This window comes from Mus pahari, chromosome 15 (assembly GCF_900095145.1).
Source record: "Mus pahari chromosome 15, PAHARI_EIJ_v1.1, whole genome shotgun sequence".
In the NCBI taxonomy this organism is placed as follows: Eukaryota; Metazoa; Chordata; class Mammalia; order Rodentia; family Muridae; genus Mus; species Mus pahari.
Genome location: NC_034604.1, coordinates 34,352,733 through 34,378,384, shown reverse-complemented (window position 1 = coordinate 34,378,384; position 25,652 = coordinate 34,352,733). Strand labels below are relative to the sequence as shown.

The 25,652-nt window shown below is 44.3% G+C and overlaps 1 protein-coding gene and 1 long non-coding RNA gene across 5 annotated transcripts in view; one reads left to right on the top strand and one right to left on the bottom strand.

Annotated features, from left to right (window-relative positions):
- Arhgap26 (Rho GTPase activating protein 26) overlaps nt 1–25,652 on the bottom strand; it is a 384,946-nt gene that overhangs the window by 59,195 nt on the left and 300,099 nt on the right. For 3 of the 4 annotated variants that reach the window (XM_029546942.1, XM_021214449.2, XM_021214450.2), the window contains exon 20: nt 15,223–15,373. In XM_029546942.1, the coding sequence (XP_029402802.1) occupies nt 15,223–15,373 (151 nt within the window). Of the gene's footprint in view, nt 1–12,002; nt 15,060–15,222; nt 15,374–25,652 lie in introns of those variants that run through there. The other variant, XM_029546941.1, reaches the window with a different exon arrangement.
- Nucleotides 19,128–25,652, top strand: part of LOC110333058 — a 59,625-nt gene continuing 53,100 nt past the window's right edge. Inside the window, exon 1 of the long non-coding RNA XR_002381058.1 lies at nt 19,128–19,590. This is a non-coding gene — a long non-coding RNA (uncharacterized LOC110333058). The remainder of the gene's footprint in view (nt 19,591–25,652) is intronic.

The window sequence follows — 25,652 nt, the reverse complement described above, 5'->3', positions numbered from 1 at the left end:
CTTAGGTTTCTCTGAATGTTTTTGCACATAGAGATCTAATCCTTCAGGAGGCAACAGAACAATGGAACTGAGAGCTATGAGGACAGGCAAGCAAAAAAAAAAAAAAAAAAAAAAAAAAAAAAAAAAACAGGGACTAAGGTAGAAAGCTGGCTCAGGCCATTGCAAGAGGAGCACTCAGGTCACAGCCAAGCAAATCTCTGCTCTGGTTCAGTGCTGGCTGTGTTTGGAGGAGCGACTCAGGGCTGGTTTTATTAAGCCTCCCTTTGTGTTGCCCCTGGAACTGGTACACAGCTGAAATTCCTAGAAGCGGAAGAAGAACCTGGAAAAGTCAAGCAGGTATGCAAAGAGAAACAGCAAGAAGAGTCTGCTTCACTGCTCACAGTGCACTCAGGTAGTTGCTCTGGGTATGGGATCTAGTGGATTTATGCTGAAACTCAAGATGGAACAGCAAAACTGGCTTGTTAAGAAGAGGGATATTAATTGGGAATTTTCTTATGGACAAAAATGAGAGTAAGCCTAAAACAGTAACAACAGGGGTCTGAGTAAAATGTCTAACCTCCTGGGAACTGACTATGTCAGACCTGGCAGATTCTCCACTAGTGAGTGTTCTAGCATGCAGTAAGAAGACATCGGCAAACACCCTCGCTCCTTCTCCCTGGGGTAAAACACGATGAAAATAAGCATTCTAGGGAAATAGCAACATGAAAGGAAAGCAAGTTCAACGTGTGTGTGTTGGGGGGTGGGGTAGAGGTCAACAGGAGAGGTAGAAGGAGAGGAAGAGGAGGGAGGGGGGAGAAAATAAATGTCTGTAGACTTCCAGGAGACATATGAAATCTTTAACTATTGTCTATGATGATCATGTCAAACACATCAGTCGCCAGCATGTGGACCTCACTATTAGCGGGTGTTGTCTTCAGGATTCCCACGGTTCTTCCTGGATTCCTGACAACTTGTTTTCACTGTGACAACTGAACACTGTGAGCACTGCCATGGGATGACTCAGGACCTATCTCTTCTAATTCCACTTTCTCATAAGGGGTCAAAGAAGACTGGAAAAGAGGATGTGTGCAAATGAGGGACTGCCTCTCCTCCAGAGGCAGGGTCACTCTGGGCTCCTACTGCGGCGGAGTCTGCAGTGTGAGGCACAGCCTCTGAATGCTACACAGAACAGGATTCCTCTGAGATGGTGGGACTCACTGGCTCCTCTGAAGAAGCCCTTCTCCTGCCTCGTCATTGGCTTTGCCAACTTTGAAGCAGGGTCCTTCAGGCCAAAGGAGCCGAGTTCGTGGGCCTTACTTATGCCTCCAGTGATCTGGCGCGAAGAAGACGGACTTGTCATGTCCACCATGCACTCTAGACAGCAAGCCCCACCCACACAGTCCTTCTCAGCTTGTGAATTCATTGCTGAACAAGACATCAGGAACAGGACTTTCCAATTTCCTCAGTACCTAGGCTGCTTTCCTCTTCGTGGCCGTACCTTAGTCACGAAAGAAGCAAAACAAAAGTGGTTTAGTGAGTAATCACAGACAGTACCGCCTCTCTCCTTACACGGGAAGCTGAAAGGATGCAGACCTCACCAAAATATCCTCTTCCCATTAACACTAAGCAGGTGATCTCACTGTGCTGAAGGCGGTGGATGGTGATGAATGCAGGCTATGTGAGCAGAGTGTCTGAGGTTACCAGGGCAACCGCTGACTATTATTGAGTAACTCTAAGGTGTCTCCATAAAGGTCAGGAGTGAAGGCTTTTTCTCCATTATATATTCAACTTCAAAATGGAGTCTTTAGAGGAAATTGGGTAGATATAGATGGGAAAAGACAGATCGAGTGAAAGCGCTATATATAGCTCAAGATAATTGAACTACTTGCATCTGGAAGTGTCGGCTAGGCCTTGTGAGGGACTTCATGAGTAGCTGCCACTTCAACTTTTCTAAGTTCCAGCTTCCCAGTTTGAGCATGAACTCTGCAACAGCCTTGCAAGGGGGGTAAAACTGAATCCAATCCACTGCCTGAGAGGGCACTCGGCTTCCTCCGTAACAGATTTCCTGTGCCGTTCCAAGGCACTGCTTACCAACCTAGAGCCCTAGAGTGAAGTCACAGGGCCTCTGAGGGAATGACTCGATGGGCTGAACTTCATTTATAACACCCTTAGAACAATGCCTTTCTGGTACAAGACACATTGTTCAAACCTCTTACTTGTCTCTTTGCTCACAGAGTTTAAAGGCTGAAACAGAGCTACTCCTTATAATGACATACTACCAAACTTCACAAGCATGAATGCAAGGTGATCTCAAAACTAAGTTTACCTATTTCTAACTGAGCTTTTGACCAGAAGCAACACACATAAAAAATAAATTTGCTCGCTGTGTATGAGTGTGGAAATGAAAAGCTGTTCTTTCCACCGCAAACTCAGCCCATCTGCTTCCTCCTGAGACAACCAGACAGATCCATCCCCTGTATCTTCCCAGAAACGTTTCAGACGTGTACACATACCTGTTTATGTCTGTACCCGGGGGCTCTTGCCTAAGTCATATTACATAATGTTCGTAAATTGTTTTCAAATCTAGGCGCATATCAAAATCACATAAGACCTTCCCACATCAGTTAATGGACCAACTAACTGTGGCATAGGGCCAGACTGTACATGTTGGTTACCCTTTCATCTAAGGATTCTAAGGTGATGCTGTCAGGAGAATGGCTTATAAGCCACAGCCGTCTTGTTCTGGACCTCCTTCTCACTGAGTACCTCTTGCAGGCTCCTGGGTACAAGCACACAACACGCACTCAATCCCTGTCCTTCACCAGCTATGTTCCAACCCCTTGGTGTACTGGCATCTTTCATTGCTGGCATTCCTGCTGTTTGTACAACCATGCTGATGGTGTGAGTCACCACTCCAGATACCTTCTCCATTCTGCAGTCTTCCCTGGAAGCAGCCAGCATGGATCTATCTCCTCAGTAGAGCTTAGGACCTTCTGGCTTCCCGAGTTTACCAGTCCTCTGGAAGACTATCAGGAGTGGAAGTGCAGTGTCCAGGCATGTATTCTGGCTCCTTGAAGTAATTTTCATTTTGCTGTGTTCCTTGAAATAGGTCTCTGTCCCTTTTGAGGCTCTATCTAACTTTCCTCACTTCTGGGCTCTGATACTGTATTAGCTATCTGTTGCACTGAAGTACAAAATACCCGACAAAAGAAATGAAAAGAGGAAGAGAGGGAGAGAAAAAGAGAAGGAAGGAGGGAGGGAAAAGTTGAGGAAGGAGGAAGATAGAGAGGGTAGTTATGAAAGAGGAAGGAAGTAAGATGGGGAGGAAGGGAAGGAGGAAGGGTTTATTCTAGCTCACAATTTGATTATATAGTCTGTCTATTGTAGCAGGGGAATCGTGGAGACAGGAGCCTGAGGCAGCTGGTGTTATTACATCTGAGTCAGGAAGCAGAGAATGATTATACTAACACTTATTCAGTTTCTCCCTCTCATCCAATCAGATCCCAGCCTATGCAATGACCTCTCCCACACCCACAGTGGATCTTCCCATCTCAATTAACCTGAACTACAGAGCATCTTACAGCACCTGGATGTGTGTCTTCTAGGCTGTTCTAGATCTTGTCAGGTTGATCATCAGTACCAACCATCACAGGTACCGCTATCTATCCTGTCCCCTCAGCCCCAGGGTGGTGACTGGTTGGTGGTCACTATGCCCTGTACTATCTAATGTGGCTCTTCTGCAGTAATGCCAATATAAAGAGCCTGTCCCTAAATTATGCTGCTTTAATTATATTGACGTCTCTTGGACAGACACCCCTACCTTTCTGTCTCTGAGGATGATATCATCCATTGTCCCTGAAGACACGACTTCTACATAGGCCAAGTAGAGGCAACAGGGTTCTATTTATTGCAACCATTTTATCCCTCTTCCAAGCATTTTTGACAATATCCATGGAGCCACCAGCTGCCTTCAATTTATAAAGAGTATTTGTGGTACCGCGGAGGCAATGTCTGTGGGAAGCATCCTGCTTCCTTGTGAAGGGACCTGGGAGGCACTGGAAGAGATGCGAATGAGTTAATGACTAAGACCCTACAGTTTAGAATGATTTCTCTTTACAAATTGTTTTGCTTTTTGCCATAATGGCAGTTAAATTAACACAGAGTCAGAAGCTGCAGAGGAATTCCTGAGGCTAAATTATTCCCTGGTGAAGACTTGAGACTGCAATTAGTTTCTAACCTAATTAGTGTAGTTCCAGTTGGCTCTACCCAGGGAAACAACATGGTAGGTGGCTTGACAAGGCTCCTATGGGGAAACACATACATCTGTTGGCTGACTTTGTACAAATACCTTAAAGCCTATCTTGTAATGACGTGTTTCTATGGATTCCACTGTACTTTATTATTTACATTTAATCTGGTATTAGATATTTCACTTTTAAAGTTGTCTCAACATTTTTAGTCTGGGCTTCTTTGTGTCACATCAGAGTCAGAGCATGCACCTGTCACTACTGAGCAAATCAATGCTTGAAAACTGTTAACAAAGGCAAAGGGCGAGGCTCAAAACGTCATGTGTCAGGCTGGCAGTGGTGGTGGATGACTACCATCCAGGTACTTGGAAAACAGGAAGATGAAGATAATCACAGCTATGGAGATACAGAATTTAATGTTGGCCTGGGCAGCAGGAGATCCTGCCTCAAAAAATCAAAACAACAAAATCAAGAACTCATGTATTGCTTGTCATATTATTTGTCAACATGGACATGTTCTGAGAAATGTACTGCTAAGTGATGCCGCCTGTGATGTACAATGGTTATGGCTCACTGGTTATGAATTATACCAGCAACTGCTATGTAATGACTGCTTACTTTGAACCATGGAACTTACTGTTATGACAGATTTATCCCTTATCTTAATCTACCTTGAATACAGGTATTCTTTTTGTTTGTTTGAGACAGGGACTTTCTATACAGGTCTGGCTGCCCTTGAACTCATTATATAGACCAGGCTGGCCTTGAACTCCCAGAGCTCCATCTGCCTCTGCCTCTCCATTGATGAGATTAAAGGTGTGTGTCCCCGGGCCTGGCTGAAGGTAGGCATTATCCATTATCAGTTCACAGACGAAGTTTAGGTCAGAAACAGTAAATAATGTGCCCAACTTTGCAGTCAGAAAATGGCAGAGCAGAGGCTTGACCTCTGAGTAGACAGAAGCTACTCAGTTCCTTCATTCTCCACCCTTTCCTGAAGTTTGGGAAACTTTGGCTCTCAGATTTTTCTGTCCATGATTACTGAGGGCTACCTTTTTTAGAACTGCATACTATGAGAACTGTCCTGTCAATACCAGAATGCCATGTCACACGCAGGGAAGGATCAGTGAAAAGAACTGGATCTGCTCAGATTCACCCACCCTCTCTCTGATTAAGCAGCATTCATTTGAAACTGGATGGCTAGGCGTCCTTAGGGAGACAGAAAATGCTGCATTGGTGACCAAATAAAGTTCCTCTGAAAGCAGTGCAGCCCTCCCTTTACCATACAAGGTGTACTGACTTCAGCCAGGGCACACAGCTTTACAAAGTCCATGACTGTCAACCCTGCACAGGCAATGTGCCAGTGTAGGGATGATTCAGGCTTAGCACCAAGAGCTTGGAAGTTGGGGAACCTCGTGCCCTCTGTTACTGCACATGGTGATTCTCAAGAGTTTAGCAAGGTCAGAGATACCTCTGAGATTTGGAAAAGCAGAGACTGCTGGGTACCTTCAGCAGAGAAGTCTGAGTTAGGTGCCTGTGAAGGTGAGCCTCTGCGCAGAGCTAAGACTCTGTATGAGGAGACTTGTATGAGATCAAAGGAAGCCTCCGGGAGATCCTGCAGAGCTTTAGATCTCCTTAACACAGGGAAGGGTATGGAAACAAGATCCTGGGCCTGATATTCTGTCCAAGGAAGCATCTGCCTTGGAATTTCTTTTTAAAAAGAACTTTAATGTAATTTAGTTTATCCAAGGTAGACTGAATCTATTTAAGACATCCCCATTATATATATATATATGATGGGAAAAAATTCTTCCAAATTAACCCTAAGTGAGAAAAAAAAAAAAAAGGCACAGCAAAATTCCTTCAAAGTTCCCCCAGGGGTACAAAAGTGCTGAGAGCCAGGACAATCCTTTTCCCCAGATTCTGAACACCCACATACCCACAAAATAGAGTGCCAGGAGGCATCTGAGGACAGCTAACTCAGATAAAAATCCATTCATTCAGACTCTTAATTATAAACCCTGAAGCTTGATGCATGCACTGTACTGTTAAGGCAAATCTGGGAAATTATTTTAGATGACTGAATCAGATTAGTAAGCCCACAGAAAAGACTCAGATACTTTATATATTTTAGTTTGTAACAAGGAAAAGAAAAGAGTATGTGTGAGGTGAAGCGTTTTTTCCATTCTGATTCTTATATTCCTGGAAACCAGGGATGTGGTGGGCACCCTCCCAGTGCCCACTAGCCCCTCCCACACCCCTCTGCTGATAGGCTGTAGGGATCCAAATGTTGCTGACCGCCCTGGTGCATGGGAAAGAAATGCTGTTGCATCACCAAGTGTGATGGCTGCCTTGAGCTGTTTTTATATTATAGAAATGGTGACCAGCTAATAACCGAAGATATTTACCCATTAAATTCAGATGGGTCCAACCAGGCAGAGGGGTACAAGGGCAGCTCAGCAGGATTTCCAATTAGGGGGTGAGATCTTGTGTAGGAAAATGGAAAAGGGGGATAGGAGAAAAGATGATTTGTAAAAAAGGGCAATAGGCCAAGACAATATGACCATTCAAGGGGCTGCAGTCTTTGCAGCCCCAGGAGCTCACAGAAGCAGAGGAAAGTTTCAGACAGGACCCAGATAGAGCAGGGCGTGAGTGGGACTCACCAGGAAAAGGCTGCTCTGTGTGCAAGTCATTGCCCATTTTTTTTGCAGGCAGAAGTCTGCAGAGACACTTCCTGCCTGCACATAGGAAAGGGGTAGGATCTTCGATCTAACAGCGAGATCTTTCTCTACTGAAGGCCGGTGCAGCCAGAGGAAAATTCCTCTCTCCAAAGTCCACAATCCAAAATGTAGATAACAACACTTTAGCAAAACCACAATTGTCCATTCCGGTGTAACTATCTTGGCATACGACAACATCGAGGATAAGATTCTCTTTAAAAGCGCCATTGATGAACACTTGTCTAAGGCCTGTGATTCATTTTGTGAATCATTTGGTCTCAACTAACAGCAGCAGTAATGCGCACGCTCACTGGGTAGCCCACGGGATATGGAAGATTTTAATTTTTTATTTTTTTCCAGAGTAAGAGTGTCTATCCAAGGCCTTGGAATAAGGTGTTCAGCCCTCCCTGCAGGATCAGCTTCTAACCAGGGGGTTGCTGGGGGAAGGCAGGCAAGACAATGAGGGACAAAACTAAAGTGTGTGTCAGGAACAGGGAGAACGGGCTGTGTGTGCAGAGACTCCAGAATAACAGTACCATCAGCATGCCCATGCAGGGATGCAGGAATTCTATATGAAGATCAATCTCACTAACATTCACTCCACCTTTCCGTGAGGGCAAAGTCGCTTTATTTTTCAGATGTAGAAACTCTGAGAGAGAGAGAGAGAGACAAAGTCACTTTCCTCTTGTCCTTCAAACCTGTCTCCTTTACTCTCTATGGGTTTTCCTCACAGAACTCATTTATTTATTTTTTCCTGTCTCTATTTATTGCCTGTGGAATGTGAAGCCCACAGAATCAGAAATCGCTGTGCTTTCTATTACAGGGGAGGGGTGTACTGGAATCAAACCCAGCACCTGATACAGGCTAAGCACACTGCTGCTCCTTTTTTAAAAAATTTATTTATTATTATTTTCTTTATTTACATTACAAATGCTATCCTGAAAGTTCCCTTTACCCACCCTGCCCCTGCTCCCCTACCCACCCACTCCCACTACTTGGCCCTGGCCTTCCCCTGTGCTGGGTCATATAAAGTTTACAAGACCAAGGGGCCTCTCTTCCCAATGATGGCTGATTAGGCCATCTTCTGCTACATATGCAGCTAGGGACTCCAGCTCAGGGGGTACTGGTTAGTTTATATTGTTGTTGTACCTACAGGGTTGCAGCCCCCTACAACTCCTTGGGTACTTTCTCTAGCTCCCCCATTGGGGGTCCTATGTTCCATCCAATAGCTGACTGTGTTTGCCAGGCACTGGCATAGCCTCACAAGAGACAGTTATATCAGGGTCCCTTCAGCAGAATCTTGCTGGTATGTGCATTAGTATCTGGGATTGGTGACTGATGATGGGATGGATTCCTGGATGGGGTAGTCTCTGGATAGTCCATCCTTTCATCTTAGCTCTATATTTTGTCTCTGTACCTATATGCTTTCATGGGTATTTTGTTCCTTATTCTAAGGAGGAATGAAGTATCCACATGATGGTCATCCTTCTTGGTTTTCTTGTGTTTTGCAAGATGTATCTTGGGTAGTCTAAGTTTCTGGGCTAATATCCGCTTATCAGTGAGTGCATATCTAGTGGCTTCTTTTGTGATTGGGTTACCTCACTAAGGATGATATCCTCCAGATACATCCATTTGCCCAAGAATTTCATAAATTCATTGTTTTTAATAGCTGAGTAGTACTCCATTGTGTAAATGTACCACAGTTTTTGTATCCATTCCTCTATTGAGGGACATCTGGGTTCTTTCCAGCTTCTGGCTATTATAAATAAGGCTGCTATGAACATAGTAGAGCATGTGTCCTTATTACCAGTTGGAAGATCTTCTGGGTATATGCCCAGAAGAAGTATTGCTGGGTCCTCCGGTAGTACTATGTCCAATTTTCTGAGGAACCGCCAGACTGATTTCCAGAGTGGTTGTACAAGCTTGCAATCCTACCAGCAATGGAGGAGTGTTCCTCTTTCTCCACAACCTCACCAGCATCTGCTGTCACCTGAATTTTTGATCTTAGCCATTCTGACTGGTGTGAGATGGAATCTCAAGGTTGTTTTGATTTGCATTTCCCTGATGACTAAGGATGTTGCGCATTTATTCAGGTGTTTCTCAGCCATTCGATATTCCTCAGTTGAGAATTCTTTGTTTAGCTCTGTCTGTAATAACCCCATTTTTTAATGGGGTTATTTGAATTTCTGGAGTCCAGCTTCTTGAGCTCTTTGTATATATTGGATATTAGTCCTCTATCAGATTTAGGATTGGTAAAAATCCTTTCCCAATCTGTTGGTGGCCTTTTTGTCTTGTTGACAGTGTCTTTTGCCTTACAGAAGCTTTGCAATTTTATGAGGTCCCATTTGTCAATTCTTGATTTTACAGCACAAGCCATTGGTGTTCTGTTGAGAAATTTTTTCCCTGTGCCCATATCTTCGAGGCTTTTCCCTACTTTCTCCTTTATCAATTTCAGTGTCTGAGGGCCTTTTCAATCTTACCCTTCTCTCTCTGTCTGAGCAGTCTGAAGGAAGCACACATCTAACTCGGGGCATTAATTTGTGTGTACTATTTTATTCAATATTTGTTTTATTCAATATTTCATCCCTTTAAAAAATGTCACTGTCTTCTTACAGGCCCTGGGCAGATACCAGCTCTCTTGATCACTGTGGAAGGATGTCGCTTTACTTTGGGAGTCATCTATAAGCACCTACTGGCTAACCTTCATTCTTGGATGTGTACTGGTCCCGTTTCTCCACAGGGCCCCAGGATTGAGGGTAAGCATGTTCAGGGCTTTGGGCCAATCTATGTTGGTGCCGGAATAAAAACCTAAGGCTTCCTACTTTCCATCTCAGTGGTTGAGTCATCCTCCTTATTGGCTTCAACTGTTAGCCCCAGATTTTATTTTGTTTTTTAATGTCTTGGGATCTCATTATGGCATATTTTCTTTAAAGGATTCTACAATCTGAGACACAGGACCCTGCTACAAGCTAGGATGTTTCCACATGTTTCTATCTAGCCATGTGTCTCAGCTCCACACAGCACTAGGTGATAAAACCACACAGGCCTTGCATTAGTTAACTACTGCTGTTTATTAAATCACTCTTAAACATAATGGTTTAATACAACCATGACACATGAGTCATCACAAACCTACAGGCAGCTTTGCTGTAGGTCTTGCCTGGACTAATTCATGTGCCTGGATTCAAATGACTGGTAGCCAGGGATGGGGTTGGATGAGACACTGGGTTTCTTTCTGAGATAGGCTGTCATGTCCAAGGTTAGACCCACTGGTGTGCACGCTAGCTGGCTCCCAGGGGCGTGACATAGAGAGCTATGAGACATCTTGGCCAGGGCTTGGAAATCATTCTGAGCCGATTGCATCACATCCTATGGGACACCTAGCATAGCCAGATTCTGGACTCTGAGCTTTTAAGAAGGGCAGCAAAGATCCCGGCCCTCGTTTATTCTATCAAAGGCTGACAGAGGGGTAAGGAGTGAAGCAGGCCATTTCCTGTCAGGTTCAATATGGGTTACATGTAGACAGTCTTCCTTTTGAAAAGAAGTTGAAGATTAAAAAGTATATGTTAATGGATTTTTTTTTTATTTTAGAGAGGTGTGGGACTTACAAAAAAAATCACAAGTAGACCTGTGTCTTCTTCTCTTCCTTACTTTCTAGGTTTCTCCAGTTTTTAACATCTTGGTGTAGTGTCCTTGCTCTGGTAGATGAAACAACACTGATACAGTATTACTAATTAATACCCCTAGTTTATGTTAGGATTCACCCTTTGTGTTCTATAGGTTTTACTGACTTTAACAAATACAAAGTATCTTGTGTCCACCACTAAGATGCTGTGTCAAATAGTGTCAGTGCCCTGAAACTAGAGCATCCCTCTCCCTGTGTCTCTGGCAGGCACTAATCATTATTTCATTATTACTGACTCCATAGTTGTAAAATTTTCAGGAAGTCATATCTTTGGTATCACACTGTTGAAGTCTTCCCAGACTAGTTTCTTTAGCAGAGCAATATGTGTTTAAGGTTCCTGTGCCTGCTTTTTACATTTATTTATTTATTTTTACTGTACTTTTGTGCATATGCATGCTGATAAGGACACCTTCCCAGAGTTGGCTCTCTCCTTTCTACTATGTGGGTTCCTAGCTCAGAACTCACACCATCAGACCTGGGAGTAAGCACCCTCACCCACTGAGCCATTTCTCAGGCTCCAGCTCACACCATTTGATTGTTGAATGATGGTTCACAGGGCAGAGATGCTACACAATTTATCCACTAATATCTAATGACAGATTTCCTCATTGCTTCCAAGCTCTGGCAATCGTGAATCGGGCTGTTAGAAATCCCTGTGGATGTTTGTGTCTGTAAGTTTTCATCTGGCTTGGTGAAACACCAAGAAGCCTAACTTTGGCCATATGGTAAAATGTACTTAATTTTGTAAGAGACATGAGGTTTCTTCCCACGTGAATATGCTGCCCTGCGTTCCCAGCAGCAGCGAGTGGAAGCTGCTGCCTCTGCCATCCTCACTGGCAGTGTTAGTTCTGGGACGTTGGCTGTGTTGACAGCGCAGTATATTTGGCTTTCATCTCCCTGTAACATATGATGGAATCATTTTTCCATTTGCTTATTAGCTATCTGACTATTCGTCTTTGGGGAGGTATCTTTTCAGATTTCTTGCCCACATTTTAGCTGGGTTTGCTGTTTACTTACCCTTGAGTTTTATGAGATCTTTGTGTGTCTTGGATAACAATTCTTTATCAGATAAGTGTTTTGCAAATTTTTCCTACTTTGTAATTTATTCCTTTGTTCTCTTAGATTTTATATATATATTTATATATATATATATAAAATATATTTATATATATATATATAAATATATATATTTATATATATATATTTTATATATATATATTTTATATATAATATATATATATATATATATATANATATATATATATATATATATATATATATATATATATATTAAAGGAAGTTGAAACAACAATGTTTTCCTTCACATATCATGCCTTTGGGCCTGTATGAGAAAAGTCGTCACCACTGCCAAGGTTATCTAAGCTCATAACTGAGCATTTTATATTCAGAACTATAATTTACCTGGAGTTAATGTATGTGAAAGTAGAAGACTGGTGTCTGGATAATGTTTTGTTTTTAATATCTATGCCCAGAATGGAATATGGAATTTTCATATAGAATTTCTTGGCTTTAAAGGCTGGCCAGTCTCCTCCCCTAACCCGGCAATTTCCCTACAGCACACCTGTCAGTAAGCTGTGTCAGTCTATGTTGGATTAACTGGACTTCCTTGTCCCATCCACCTAGTTCTCCCCTAGCACCTGCATAGCTCGTACTCTCTCTACCTCTCTTTTCTCACTACTTCCCTCTGATGGATGTAACCAGATACTCCGCTTACACTGATTCTGAAGACATGAGCTGCAAGTATCATGCAGCTCTGCTCATGCCTGGTCTACCCTTCTTAGCCTGAGTGTAAATTTAGGAAGGGCAGGAATTCTGCTCTTCTGGTTTACCCTAAGTAGCTTTACAGAGGTCTGGGCACAAAATAGGCTCAACAAGATTTGTTGATACTTGCAGACCAGCTAGAGTCTGGTGCTAGATTATCAACTGCCCTTTGGTCCTTGGAAGAAACCTGGTGACTGCAGGAAGCTAGGTGAGGAGCTACTCAAGACTGACATACAGCAGCTATGTCCTAGCATGGGTGGGCTGCTGGCAACACTGACTTGGATGTTGAAAGTAGCTTTATGCTCACACCAACAAGAGGGCCTCCATGTCCTGGGAGAACTAGATGTGCCATCTGAGTAACAGATCATGAGCAATAAACATGTGTCTTTCATTATAATTTCTACATGGCCATGATGACCAACCAGCGTGTTATGAAAAAACGGGGTTGGGGGGAGGATGAGAAAACTAAAAAGAGCAGGTAGTTTCCTGGTGATGTGATCCTTACATTATACCTAATTAATAGGCAGAGGAATGGTAATCTTCTGCCCCCACTCTGGCCACATTTTATTTCCATCTGTATCACATCTCTAAACAGCTCAGAAGGAACAAGGATGGAGAAGTGAAGTGTGGGTTGTGACCCAGCCCAAGCAGCACAGCACAGAGAGCTGACAGACATCTGAGAAACAATTTACTCAAGTAATGCAGTGACTTCCATTTGTCAGAACTACTTAACTGCCACCCTATGGTCCACCCAGGCCAATTCTAGGCTGAGAAGCTGTGAAGGCAGGAATCAAGAACACACTTTGGCCTTAGCAAATGGCCAATGACTGCTGCAGAGTTTCTAGGGACTTTGTCACAGCCTTCACAGAGGGATGAGCAAGCCTGGTACTATGGTGCCAGGTCCACCGCTTCTGTCTTCCTAACTTCCAGATCAATAGGGATGAGCCAGTGACTCGCTCAGCCTGGGGACAGCAGTCTTATAGGAGATAGAGCCAGAGTTGGACTCCAGTTTCTTCTAAAGACAAACAGGTACAACTATTCCTGATGTCATCCTCCATTCACTGGAAAAGCCCTGAATCTAAACTAGGAAATCAATAAATCAATCAATCAATCACTGTTGACTTCATGCTAAATGATCCTAATAAATGATAAAAACCAAATCACATACGGATACCCTTAGGATATCCCAAGGCCCCTCCTCCAGCCCAGCTTACAAGACATATCCCCTTTGCATTTAGCTGCTAACCTATCTCTTGGTACATGCTGTACTCAGTGACTCAGGGGCTGAAGCTACCAGCTGCTAGAAACAAAGATTAAAGACCACTGGTTGGTGTTGGTTGGGAAAATCAGATAGAGTTTCAGCTTTGCTCATAGCATGCAAAGAATAGCTGTAACCATATGCTAGATCACCAGTTTAAACAAGAAGGAGCTGAGAGGACCAATGAAGAAGTAGGGTAGGAGGAAAAAAGGGGGGGATCTGAAAGAGGAGCTGAATGGCCAGAGAAGCAGGTGCACAAGAGCTGGAGAAGGCATACAGCAAGTCTAGCTATGGAGAAGCAGAGGAGGCTGTGTACAAGCTGGAGAAATTTAACTACGCTATGCTTTGGAGACACTGGTGAACTTCTTGGTGAACACACGCACTATGCACGGGACAGAATGCCAGCAATTAGACCCCCTGGATGTCATGTCTTAAGCTGCTCACAGCCAAGATGATCCTGTCTTGCTTGGTTTCAGATTTCACCTCAGGCTGTAGCTACATGTTTATTATAAACACTTTAGAAGTCCAATTTGGAGTTGTTTTTCTTCTTAAGCATTTAATAACAATTAGTTTGTTCTAAAACCAATATATTGGGCCTATTTTGTGGATAACACATATATCTGAAGTGGAGGGGATGATATCATGGAACACCACACCGAGGGACAGGGAAAAGGTGCTGCTGTCCCATGTCATCCTGTAGTTGGTGTCTAACCAAGAGAAACAACTGCCTGCAGATAGCCTGGGGCTGAGGCTCAATCTGTTTTCACTAGAGAAAAGCGAAGTCAACAGCTTCCCTATTCTTCTACAGCTGGCGCTTGAGCATCCAGCTGCTCTGGTCAAATCTCACATTCTTTCTGCAAAGACCCTAGCTGACAGGATTTACGGGGTGGTCTAAGAAGCATGCTGAGCAGTGTGCACTCAAGTACAAGACAGAACCTTCTGGACCTGGTTGATTAGTTTCTGTGGAGGATTGGACAACTATCCCCAATACTTTATCTTGGCTACAAATGCTCAAAGCCCCAGATGGAATAAGAAATTCCTTTTATATTCTCTAGCAAAGATCACAATTATACTAAGGTTTGAGAACGAACAAGAAGACACACAGGGCTGCTCCATACCAAGTGCTCTTCTGTATGGAAGCAGACATAAAAGTGGTATCAAACACTGCCAGCTTTGTCGGGGGGGGGATGGAAAACTGAGACAACACGAATGAGCAAAACGGACTCAGTTACTCATCTGCTAAGTTCCTTGATGCTGTAACACTGAAGAAAATCGCTTTTCATGTAGCTAGCACAGGCAAGAGCCATCAGCAAAGCCATCTCAGCAGAACAGCGCGTCACAGATCAAGGCTAAGAAGCAGGATGTTAGGACGCTCCTGTGTGCTGATGAAGCTTAGGGAAAAAAACCACAACAAATCAGGCAAGTTCCAAGCTCAGGGGAAAGGTGGAAGTCACGTTCATGGAACAGTAACCCAAAGTCAGGTTGAGCCGGAGAAATTCTGGTAGGACAAATGCTGGAGGTCGGTGGGGAGGAGACGGGGGCTATCGTACTTACAGTGAACTGGGCCGAGTAGGTTTGACCACATCCAGGTTTGAGTCACTGGAATTCAGATTGGGCTGCAGACTGCTGCTAGAGTTAAGGATGCTGTTTGCACTCGAGGAGACCGATTCCAAACTGGAGTTGATGATGCTGTTCCTCTGCTCCTCTGAAGAGAAAAAGGTCAAAAAAGGCCCATATGAATGCTGATAGAATAGGGAGAGGTTGCTCTCACACATACAACAACTTATAAATATAGAGACTAACTTAAAATATCTGATGCTTTGAAAAAATACGAAGGAGCCAGGCACAGTAGCATGCGCCTGTGTTCTTAATATTCGGAAGGTAGAGGCAGAAGAATTAGGAGTTCAGAGCCAACTTGTCAAAAACAGACAAGTCAACCACACAACAACAACAAAAAAAGGGATGTAGGAAAGGATACAATTTAAGAGTGGTAATGTGTATGTCTGTGTTGGGGGCAGGGGGGTAGCTCAATGAGTAAGAGCATTTGCCATCAAGTTCCAGTCCTTGGAACCTACATGGTGAATGGACAGACCATCCTGTGCTGAATTTACAGACACACACAGTTATACCCACCCTCCCTCCCTCCCTCCCTCAAATAAATATAAAATGAAACAATCAAAGAGTAAGAAAAGAAAGATCAAAAGGGAACAGGTTTTAAAGCAAAGGCTTTCTCATGCTGAAGGGATATAACCCCACCTTTAGTATAAGCCATGCTTTCTCCTCCTAAGACACTATCATACCACTTCATCTTAACTTGCTACTTCTTTTGACTTACAGATGATAAGGACAGAGAGAGGCCCTCATAGACTCCTTGCCATATTTTCTTCAAAAACCCCTCCCCCTAACTGACTGCCTGACTGCTTCGGACATGATATACTTCCAAATCTACAGTGCATCAATACAGATTATCAATTTGGTCATCAATTTCCAGACTAACTTGATAGTCGCACCCTAGGAACATCTGTTTATTCCTGGAGTCACACATCTGAGATTTAACTTCAAGGTAATTCTTTAATAAGCAGAGATGTAAGAGTTGCACGATTGTCTGCAAGTACAATACAAAAAAATTGAACCCACAGTCCTAGCCACGCATTTATATTAGGAAATTACTAATTACTATCAGTTCAGAAAAGAGGAACCCGAAGTATCTCCAAAAGTTTGTCTCTGGCTGGCAATGTGCCCTCAGGGACATCCATATCATGGAACCTCAGATTCTTCTCAGCTTCAGAGTTTTTTTTATTTTTATTTTGTGTTTATGGTTGTTTTGCCTGTACATGAGCCAATGCCTCACACACATGCCCTGACAGATCCCTCTGGCCCCATGTGTGTGCTTGGAATTGAATCCAGGCTCTCCATGAGAGCAGCCCGTGCTTGTAGCCACTGAGCAGTTGCTGCAGCCTCAGATGTGGATCAATCTGTGAAATGGGAAGAGTGAGGACTGCCCTGAACAGCTCACACGCTGTCTGTCCGGAGGATCAAGCGGGATCCTATGCAGGAATGTGTTTTATAAACATCAGAGTACTGCTCAAAGGGAAGAACTTTCTGTTTCTTCTCATCTTAAAATCCTTGGACACCAGACTTGGAAGACGTGGGGATGATGCAGCTAAATGGCATGGGTTCCATGGCAGGGCGGCATGTGACAGACCTGGAATGTCTGTCTCTTCCCTCATTCTCCACACACTGGAGTGCAATCAACTGATTTTGCTGGCAATTATTTCATTTTCCAAGAAATAAGTGGGTTAATTCTTCTGGAGCCTTCATATATGAGTTAGAGGCATGCTCTATCTCCAAGGGACAGACCTACATGCTCATTTACAGAGGAACATTTGAACTGGGGTCAATTAAGGAGTGAGAGCATTTAAATCCACTGTCCCTTGGGGGCTGGAGAGGTGGCTCAGTGGGGAGGGGAGGGGAAGAGAGGGGAGGGAAGGGGAGGAGAGGGGGGAGGCAGAGGGAGGAGAGGATGAGAAGTGAGGGAGGAGGGAAGGGAGGAGTGCAGGAGGAGGTGGACTAACAGGGCTGGTGAGTGGGAACTACCAAGAAAAAAAAAAAGAACTCCCGCCTCGTACACTGGTGACCACTGAGACAGTGGGCTTGACACAGCAGCAGAAGCGGGAGAAGTCTCATCGCCCCGAAGTCACAGAGGAGATGGGTGAGAACTTCTCAGGAGAAAGTTTTCTGATATGCTGACAATCTTGACAGTAGGTAGGAAAGTGGATAGGAAAGTAAAGACTGTCCCTGAGAAAGGGCCACGGAGTAAATTCAAAAGCAACCTGTCTGTCTCAGTGGTCCAGCCAAACTACACCAAGACAAACTGGAGGGCGTTTGGGATAAATTAAGGAATAAAGGGGAAATGACTCAGTCGAGTCTCTTAAGACAGCAGGCCCTGCTTCCTGCGGGCAAATGGGTACCTGCTCCTGAGAGCAAAGCAGAAGGGTAGAAGACATCCTCCAGACAAAAAAGAACCACCCTTCCCAGAGGATGACTCAGGCCAGCTCTGGAGCCCCATCAGTAGCTAGAACTGGGCCATCTAGCTTGCTGGAGGAAAGGGGGTTACATGCTAGTGGACTTCAAAAGAGAGCAGCCACTGGTTATGAGTCACGTGCTCTCTCAGGGGTGCTCCTCTGATGGCTAGAGTTGGTGAGAATGCTCTCCTTCCTCAAATCTGTTGTCAGTGAATGCCTTGCTGTATATCAGTCACCAAAAGCTAGAGCACACGGATGAAGGAATGGGCTATAAATAAATATAAATATAGTCATAAATATGAATCAGGAATGTGCTGGATGATTTTATGAAAATATATTTTAAAGCACTGACAGTAGATATAGACTTGGTCCTTAATGACACAAACTACTCAAGTGTAAGCATAGGCTATCTGGCTATACAGTGTCTATTCAAATGACCTATGAGGTCAGAGGTCACCTACATTTCTGATGAATAGCTCCTGCATTCTGCATAGCAAAAGCCCATGGAGAGTCACACACGAAGCAAAAGGATAATATGCAATCAGAATTTCTTCTGCTGGAATGGAGAGAGGTAGTTCTGTGAAACTGAATTTTGCAGGTGCTTAGGCAGGGACCTTGAGACCAAAGCACTGGTGACTGTGGGCAGCATTGATGTTTTCTGTACAAATCAGGAGCAGAAAACACAAGTATCCGACCAAATCACTGCAACTAAAAATGGAAAGCCGCAGAGTAATTTTGGTGATGTTGTACTTGCTCTGCGGTTGCCATGGAAACGAGGAAGCTAAGCTCCAACACTCTTCACATTTACTAAGTGACTCCAATTCACTCTAATGGCAACTCCATCCAACTCAGGAGGTGGGGTCTGTTTATCACAGAGCCACGCCAAATGCACAGGTCTTGGCAGGCTTGAGCTCGCCTGGTCCTCTGAACACAGAGACCTGAAGGGTAAACATGAGACACAGATCCCTGTCGCTTCACAGGATATCCCCACTCTTCAGCAGTCTGTCAAAATTTGGACTAACATGTTATTTTTCCACAACATCAAAAAACCCAGAGGACCCATGACTCTGCACAGAGACAAATCTCACAACCCCACCCTCTCCACACTCAAACATGAGGAGAAAAGGGAGTTACCAGACAGCAGCTTTGCAAAGGAGCAGAGTTTTACACAGAGAACAGGGAGGCACAAGCAAAACCCCCAGAGGCACTCCCGTGCTATAGCTGGGAGAGAGGAACACTCTCCTCTGCTTGTTAGAGTTTTGCAATGAAGTCTGCAATGCATCATCTTGACAAGATAGGAGGATAATAGCATGGCAGCTTAATGAATTTTGCAATAAAAATGATGAATGCACAGCAGTTTCTGAATTTGCCATCTCTGGGAAACACCCAAGTACATGGGAAGCTCAGACCTAGACATCCTGACTGTGCAGTGCAGATCCTTGCGTGCACTGTAGCTTTCGTTCCTGATAGCAGAGCAGACCACGGCAGAAGAAAAGCCAAGGTGGTCTGATTTCCTGTTCATTCGGTCAGAGGCCCTGTGATAAGAATATTGTTGTGAACAGTCTGCACAATATATTTAAATAAATAGTATCTTACACAATGACTGATGGAGCAAGCAAGGGTTTGATGAGTGAGAAAGAAGTGTGGCCAGCATATGTATGGCTTACACACCTTCTGTGGTGCTCATAATAACTTTTGTCTTTGCAAAGGAAGGAGCTGTAAGTAGAGGCCGATTTTGTGGAGAGTGGAGAAGGCACAGTGGCTGGCCTAGGGGTGAACTGACTCATAGGAATGAGGCATGGAAGCACAACAGAGAAGCCTGGTCCTGAGGCTCTTCACACCCTTGGAGCTGCAGAGCCTCCACTTAATGGCTGTGCTGGGAACTGAAGGATTAGAGGTAAGTGGACTCTCCCCAGAGGCAGGTTTTGCTGCCTATCCTGCTGTGGAGTGCTGGTAAGAAACTATGCATTCCTCATTTTTTATATCACAAATCATTATAAATTGGCTTGAGACAGTAAGTAGATGATACAATTGGAGAACTTTATAGTAAGAAAACATCAATACATAGTAAGTAGGCATTCCTCTTTAATAAAGAAAATATATAAAAGCATATATATATATATATATATATATATATACACACACACACACACACACACATACATATACAGGCACACACACACACAGACACACACAGACACACACACACACATACACACACACACAGAGTGAAAGAGAGAATAGTTGTCTTTTAACAGAAAGATCACCCCACACCCACACCTCATGCTTCATTATCTGCTTCGCTCTCATAATGCTAGCACACAGATGTAAGCCTTTAATATCCTTCACTCTGTTTAACGACTTATCTACAACTTTCTTTATCGCCATTTGTCTTCTACACATCAGTTTTAATGGCAACATCAACTCTTTGGTTTTCAGCCACACACAGAAACCACACATAATTAAACAAAGAGCCACATTACACGTTCTGGAGCCTCTGCGACAACAGGAATCCATGTGGACAAACACGTCACCTGCCAAAGCAAACGTGTGTCCAGAGCACTCAGGATCTCCAAAGGCAACCTGAGAAATGGCACAGGCCGCAGCTCTGACTGCTCAGAGGAAGGCATTACATAAGCCTCTCAACTGTGTGAATTCCCAGCCATTTTTCAACAAGGAAGACACGTATGAGAAGTATATAAGCTAAATTCTTAGTCTCTCACTGAGCTTGTCTGGGAGAGGGTCCAGCATGTATTAGCTGAACTAAAAGAATTAATCAGAGCTATAATCCCAGCAACTAGTTAACATGATCCATATGAAACAATGCCCAAGAATCCATTCCTGTCCCTAATCCACCCCTACCAACCCCGACAACATCTGCCAAGGTTTGTAATGTGTTCATACTTGAGCATTAAGGGCGCTGTTTCTGGAAGCAGGGCAGCCACATTTCCCATGCTGGAGCCCTCTCCTTTGGAATCTGCAGGGCCAGAGGGGAACTATGCTCCTATTCAACGGTATGGTGACACTATTGCCTGGTGATAATTATCATAATCACAGACAACAGTTATTAGGTGCTTACTGTGTTCTAGGCCTCATGTCAAGAACTTTACAGGCCCTGGGCTCATTTAATTATGGTAATTAGCCTCCAGGACAGCTGTTATTAACGATCAGTTTTACAGATGAGAAAACAGAGGAACAGAATGCCAGAGTGCTGCCCTCCAGGTGTCAGAACTACTCGCTCTGACTACAGGGCCTCTCACCCCAGCCCCTTCATTCCCTTCCAGGGAACCCAAGGGGTAACCTGGTAATGACAAAGCATCAGCACTGTTATTGGTCTACCTTGAGTTACTGTAGCAACCAGAGTCTGGATCTCCTGCCCCTAAGAGTGCTGGAGAAGATGGAGCATCCGTATTGTTACTAGGCTTCGTACAATGTAATGCACACCAATGTCTCAGAACCACTGTTCCAAGAAGCTCATTCCAACATCTTTGTGTGAATACTAAAAACTGGGGAGAAGATCATTCTTTGCTGTCAATCTGCAGCCTCCTGGGGAAAATCACAGAGGCTCTCCAGGCTCTCTCTGGTCCTTCTGGCTCTACTTTCTATAGCTGTCCTGAAAAAGTACAGCTTGGTGTTAGTGCCCTTCACTCATCTAGATATACCAGTCCTCTGTTTCTGCTGCGCAGTGGCCAGTGTGGAGACCTGGGGGTTAAACTGTAATCCACCTTGCTACCCTCCGTCTGGTAGCACAGTTGAAAAACCTCCTTCCATCTGTTCAGAGGTGATCACAAATGAGAGCGCCTTGGCCCAGTATGTTAAAACCATCACTGAATGCTTACTGCTTTGAGCAGTGCTGGTTGGTGCTGGGTCAGGAGGGAAGGCTGCCACCTGGCTATAGATTGTCAGTTTGCATATTAAACAACTCATTCAATATGGCTCAACTGCCCCTGAAGTATCCCTGGAAGCTGGCACAGATGGCTTTTACTGCTTCTGTATCTCAGCTAAGCAAGGTTTTCACTTCTATGGCTCACAAACTAATGAAGGTCCTCTTGCACTGACAAAATGGCTTAGCAAAGGGAGGACATGTGGGTGACAAACTCTAGCTCTCTACTTAAAGCCTCCAATCTCAGTTTATCTGCCTAAGAATTGCAGCTCAGTGTCTACCTCATAGGATTACCAATTAGGGGGATGAGAAGAAATAACGATGGGCTTAGAACATTATTTGAGCTATAATTGCTTTTTATCATTGTTACTGAGTGAGCCTCAGATAGAGTTTGGTCTCAAGGGTTCTTTATTAAATGTATCCACTTATTCTTCCATACTGGATTCCCAGCCTAATGCAATTTAAGTTCCAGATTCATGAGAAGAACTGCAAATACTTGGTGTTCCAGACTAAGGCATAACAGTTGTTCCTAACCAAACTGTGTCTCCCAGGATTTACCCCATACACTGGAATTGGAAACTTGGGTCATGAGTGATTAATAGTGTAGCTTTGGGGAACAGTGATTGGGTACACATTTCCTACTTTGATTTTTTTTTAAACTGGATGACCCTGACTGCAGTAACATTGAAATACACATTTTATTTCCCTCCAGCTAGAAAATAGGGCCTTTGCCTTTTATTGGATGACCCTGACTGCAACATTGAAATACATATTTTATTTCCAGGTGGAAAATAGGGCCATTGCGTTTGCCCAGATTCAAACCCACAATCCCTTCAGTATCTTTCTCAAAATTCCCCCTTTCAGAAAACACTCCTTGACCAACTACAGACAAATCTGCTAGCTAGTCCCTTTCCTCTTCTGATGGTTTGCATGTGTTGGTACAACGGCTTCTAAATCTCACCACCCCCCACCCTTGTTCTTCTCCAGAGTGTTCACCTCAGAGTCTATTCCCATGTCATTCCTAGCCCCACATCTACCATGGACTGCCTGAGCCTTCAGACTGACCCAATTCTCCACCTCCCTCAGAGCAGTAGAAACTTCCCGGCTTTTCATCCTGCCAAGAGGCCTCTGTCATCATAAATGCAGTTTAGGATAAAGAAAACTCAAGTTGGAGAAGACTTCACTCATTCCAAAAATGGAGGCCCTAAGTCATGTGCAGGTGACTGGGTGTGTGATTGGGCTACCCATGCAGAAGGAAAAACTCCTCCTGGAAAATGAGATGCATGCATGTCATGAGCACCATCTAGCACTCAGGATACTTCCGTGAGTCAGAAGTGAAGATGCAAAGACAGGACCAGGCCTATGAACTCTCAGTGTGACCTTCAGGACTGTCCCTCCAGAAAAGGAGGCCAATGATGATGACTCAAGGCCTCTCATACTGGTACAGATTTACCTCTAAGAGAAAGAAATTGGGTCTCATCTTCTGTAGACCAAGACCCTTAAAGAGAGTGACAATCTGCTGAAAATAACAGCGGGAACCTCAGAGCAAGGTTCTTCGATCTTCCTGCCAGACAGCGGAAGGGCTGCCCAAATGCTGTCAAGCTGCAGGTGCTGCAGAGAAGAAATGGGAGCATCCCGGGCTCCATAGAGATCAGAGAGACAGAGACAAAAGGGGAGATGAGCTGCCCCAGAGAGGTATGCATGCATGCGCACATACTGTATGTTCCTGTTCACTTAGCATGAACCTTCAAACAGTATAGGCTCTGTGACAGACAGGTGTCACAACAAACCTCATATGTCAGATGAACAGTGAGTATCCACTGTCAACATCTGAGCTCAATTCTAGCCAAGTGCACAAATTAAGAGGGGAGATTGGGAGTGGGTCAAAACTGAGAGGGAGCCAAGTCTGTGGACTTGACATTTCCCGCAGGTGGTCCGCAAGTAATTCTGAGACGGAATGAGGAGGAACTTAGTAGCTAGGAATTTATTCCTAACTTAGTAGCTAGGAATTTATCTTACTGTGTAGTACAGGATAATATAATGTGGACATCAAAATTCACATGTTCTGACACTTCAAATACCAGAGTTGAGGCTGTGCAAACAGGTGAGTTGCTTTAAGATCAATTTAAAATGTGTTAAACAAGCAGTACATGCAAATGATGTGGTTGTGGCCCCAAAGTGTAAGAGAAGGGGGTTGGTATAAATGAGTGAGATTTGGGAGGCACTGAGCTAGGTTTGTGAAGAGGCCTAATTTGAAGGATGTCATTCTGTGGAAATATACAAATTGCTTTCATGGATTGCCGGTATAATCATGGGCTTCTGCTCCACATTTGTTGCTTTGACAAAGCAAAAACTTTATAGTGCACTGTCACCTACTGGTGACAGCAATGACAAATCACGATTACATCAAAGATTATATCAAAGCTTCCCATCTCCTAGTCCACACCTCCTCGAACCTTCCACTCTGTGGGAAGCTAAGCAGAGGCTTAGCTTCCCACAGCAGCATGGGGACCATCCCCATTTCTCAGAAGAAAGTAAGTGCCCAAATGCTATATTCTTACTATAAAATGCACATAGTTTATATTATTATACACCATCCAAACAATGCATACATAGACACAGGTACACATACATAATGCACATGCAGATTTTTTTATTGAGATGCCTGTGAAGCTAGACCCTCTGCTAAAATCCAATCAGCTGGAGGCTGCAATCCTATTTCCTGTCACTGAGAGGAAGCTGTATTGCTTCATCGTCTGCACCCAGGACACGGCAGCCTGTTCCACGGCTTAGATAGGCCTACTTTCACACATCCTTAACTTTCGGCTTCTGCCTCCGGTGATAAACACTAATCTCAGGCAAAGATCTAATTGATTTCGCCTCATCTCCCTCTCCTCCCCTCGATGCTGTAAAGTGTGCTTCAGGACCAGGTCCCAGGTTGCTGCCGCTCTGGGCAGACCACAACCCAGCACTACCTAAAGCCTGGGGAAATGATCAACGCAGCCTGCCTTGTCCCCATCTGCACTGCATACTGTGTAGCAGCAAACCTTAGGTGACCGGGTGCTCCTGGAAACCTGAGACGCCCACATTACCCTGTAGCCTGATGCCTTATTCCCTCAGCAGATGGGGATGAGGTCAGTCCTGTTCCAAGTGTTCCCTGGTACATGCAGAGGAGCCCAAGTTCTGAGCAGACTATGGAGAGAATGCCCCCCATGCCCTCCCCCCAACCCCCACACCAGATGTTCAAGAACACAGGCTACGGTTAGAAGGGAAGCCAATGTCAGGGCAGAGTCCAACATGTCTATGGCCTAAGAACTCTTTTAGGAAATGATATGAAGGAAATGATCTGAGTAGACATGAACAGATTTAAATATAAGAATGGTAACAGTAGCTTTACTTATAAAAGCAAAGTATTTGATGCAATCCAAAGGGTGCTAACTCCCAAGGTGTGGTCTTACTACAGGAAATCAAAACATCTTTAAATGCAATGAGGTTCTGAGGGCAGAAACGCTTTGATTTTATGAGTTATGATAAGGAACAGGCCTTTACTTTTCATTATAAAAGGACAGAAACCTTGAGAGAGAAAACAACACGACCCCATGCAGATATGAGCCCTTTCCTTCCCGAGGTAAGAGGGTTGCTACCCTCTCTATGCCTCTGCTCACACAGATCAGGCTTCACAGTCACAGGAGTCACCGTCACCATCCAGGTGCCCATTGAGGACCGATCCTGAGGCTGGCACCCGACATGTATTAATAGCCCTAGGCTGTCCAGCAGAGTTTAAGGCCTCTGTTCCTACCCTGCACATATCTCTGCTAACAGAACAGGACCAGTCCCTGATCTCTACAACAATCTGAGTTTGTGGGAAGCCACTGTCCCTAACCGGCAAGAATATAGGACAGAGGCTCACCAAAAGTCTTCTATGGGGCAGACTTCCCTCTGGAGCTTTCTGCCATACAATGTCCTTGGTACACACGCCTCTATGAACATCACTGCTAGAAGCAGGGCACTAATTCTCTCACTCAAGCACGAACAGGTTACAGACAAGGCCTTATTCTCATATCCCTAGACCGTGA